The 2,919-nt window shown below is 40.5% G+C and overlaps 1 protein-coding gene across 1 annotated transcript; it reads right to left on the bottom strand.

Annotated features, from left to right (window-relative positions):
• Positions 1 to 1,159: 1,159 nt before the first annotated feature.
• Positions 1,160 to 1,354, bottom strand: LOC308257899 (translation machinery-associated protein 7-like; the record flags this gene model as incomplete). Its single annotated transcript, XM_080688026.1, has 1 exon — positions 1,160 to 1,354. One exon carries the CDS (start codon positions 1,352 to 1,354, stop codon positions 1,160 to 1,162), a length of 195 nt encoding a protein of 64 aa, XP_080544152.1.
• Between the last annotated feature and the right edge of the window lie 1,565 nt (positions 1,355 to 2,919).

The following is a 2,919-nucleotide window of genomic DNA, read 5'->3' as shown; positions in this document are numbered from 1 at the left end:
TAGGTCTGCCGGGTAATGAGGGCTTTAGGCAGATATAGCCCCGTGTCCTGGACAGTCCCTAAAATCGTGGTTAATAACGACTTAACAATCCAGACTTTGTGGTCACACCTTTGGGCTCATGTCCTTCATGGCTAACATATCCTTTGTTCCTCTACTTCTTTACATTTGTAGGGTTCAAATTATGCCCATGTACAAAGATACAACCTTATAATGAGAGTATTTCTACATATTGAGATTTTAGACGATGTTCTAATTGACATTCAAGTGTCTACTCTGTGCTAGGCAGTTTACTTACATAGCAGCATAAATCCAGTATTCAAAACACAGGCACCATCTAAACTGAAACAAAATATGCCACTTTCTAGGGCTGGGATTTTTGGAAAACCACAGAGGTCTTCTGGATTCCTTCTACCTGTATCTTCTTTCTCACTTCTCCTTCCTCAAGTTTTACTCCTGAAATTTCGTTTTCTTTGTTGGTCCTATAAAGCGGCAACCATTTGGGTTTTGATGATCATCATATTATGCTTTGAAGAGCCATCCAGTTAGTTACTTTAGCTATCAGACTTGCTGTGAGGTTTGCTTTGCTTTCTTTCATGACACTCTGTGTGTTAGAAGTAGGGTCAGGATAACCTCATAGCTGATACTTGATCAGAGTACCATAGTTTGCAAAGTGCTTTCAGAGGCCCTCTCCTTGGCCTTAAACTTCCCTAAAAGGGATAAGAAGATTATTACCCTTATTTTGCAAATAAAGAAACAAAGACATAAACATACTGAGTTTCTGGTCCAACGTCACACAGCCAGTGAATAAAAGACTGACATGTTCCATAGCCCCAGCTTTTCCCACTATAGCAAGCTTGCCATTCTCAATATTCTGCCGGAGAGTGGGATGCTCATAAAAAAAGACCAGTGCCAAAGCCCTACCCCAAGTGATTCTAACTTCATTGGCATGATTGGAGCTAGCCATCCTTATAATTTTTCATGTCACTTATTTCCTTTTTTTTTTTTTTTTTTTACAAAAGTTTATTCTTAAATGTACAACAGCCTCCAAGACAACACTTCATTTTAGCTATAGGTGGCAAGAGATGTGATAATAGGGAATCCAGATGTTAAAACAGGAATGGAATTAAGGATCACCATTGACCCAGGCACAAGGAACTGTTCACTTTTTGCCAGATTTCTTAATTCCACCTGTGGCCAGGGGGCCCTTCCCTGCAGCCTTTGCTTTCAGCTCCTCGAGTTTCTTCTGCTCCTCTTTCTGCCGCTGCTTGAACGCCTTGTCTTCCTCGTCCATCTCCTTGGCCTGCTTCTTGGGCTGCTTCAGGGGCTTCTTCTTGTTACCTTCACGGCCAGCCATGGTGCCTGCCGCCCCTGCCCCAGACCCTGCCACCGGAAGCCCCTTATTTCTAATGTGAGAACCATTGATTGATAGTCTTTACTTCCATGACACTTGGTGAACTGCGAAGGATTCTACAAGTTGATAGCAATATTAATATTAGTGTTTTCTTCTTTATAGCAGTTGTGAAAATCCAGACTGTTAAACCATTGACTTTCTGGAGAAGTAAATCTTCTGTCGATCCATGAGTTTCAAACTGCAATGCCTCTGTCATTCTAGAAGTCAGTTTCCCAGGACAGATTGCATGCTGCCCCAAGCAAAATGAAAGACAGAGAAAGCTAAGAACCATATGGTTTCACTCATATGTGGGATATAAAACTGAAACTCATAGGCACAAACAACAGAAGATGATTTGACTTTGGGTGGTGGGCACACAATGCAAAATACAGATCATGTATCATAGAAATGTACACTGTAGTCCTATATAACCTTATTAACCAATGTCACCAGTACATTTAATTAAAAGTAAAATTAATAAAATAAATAAAAGACAGAGGTTATTTCCTTAAGTGGCCAGCTGTAGATGTTTATAAAGCAGTTTGTGCTTCCACAATTGCTTTGCCATGGCAATCCTATTTATAGGAGTTATCACCAGCTCACTTTTATATCTGACCGGCTGTCCAGAGGAAAAATGTTAACTAGTTTACAGTTTATACTTTTTCAGAAGTTTTATGGTGAAAATACGTTTTCCAGTAAGTCCATTCCTCTGTTGTTCTGGGTTTCAAACATAACGCTTTACCAGTAGCTGTGATCAGTGGCTTGGATGTGGAAGCAGTCTGCTCCTCCTGGCCAGGGAGGCAGGTTGGTAAGCAGCAGGAGGCCGGTTGCAAAGCCAGCCTGAGTGCTGGTTCCTCCAAGCTAACATGGGCTAGAAGGCACTGCATTCTCAGTTGTCATCATTTTGAATAAGACAGCAGGGTCTCAGTTCTTCTTTCTGTGCCTCCAGTGGGTCCAACGTGCTGGGAAAGTTACAGACAGAACGGAAGGGAGGCAAAGTGGCGAGGGACTTTTTCTATTCTGAGTAGTTAAGACCCACTTGAACAGTTGCTGTAGAGCCTAAGACCATAGGAAAACACAGATATTTACATTATGATTCATTAACAGTAGCAAAATTACAGTTATGAAGTAGCAACAAAAATATTTTATGGTTGGGGGTTACCACAACATGAAGAACTGTATTAAAGGGTCTCAAGCATTAGAAAGGCTGAGAACCACTGCTCTAAAGAGAACATACTGTAGAGAGTAAGAAAATAAAAAATTAGATTCCTGGGCAACTACCTTTAGAGAATTTTGATTCTATAAGTCTAGAGAAGGGCCCAGGAACATATATTTTTTAAAGAAAGTGTCCAGGTGAGCTGATGACAAGTTAGGTTTTGGAATACTGTGTGTGTGTTTTTTTCATCACATACTGATTTTTGAAGATTGAGGTCCAAATGGAGAATAAATGATCAACAAAGCATCCTGTGATAATGAAGTTGAGAAAATAATTTGGATGCTGTGTAAATATTCAGGATCCTACATAGCTT

The sequence above is a fragment of the Plecotus auritus genome, assembly GCF_963455305.1.
Source record: "Plecotus auritus genome assembly, chromosome: 9".
Classification (NCBI taxonomy): domain Eukaryota; kingdom Metazoa; phylum Chordata; class Mammalia; order Chiroptera; family Vespertilionidae; genus Plecotus; species Plecotus auritus.
Note: the sequence above shows the minus strand (reverse complement) of the source record. Positions and strands in the feature narration are given on the sequence as shown.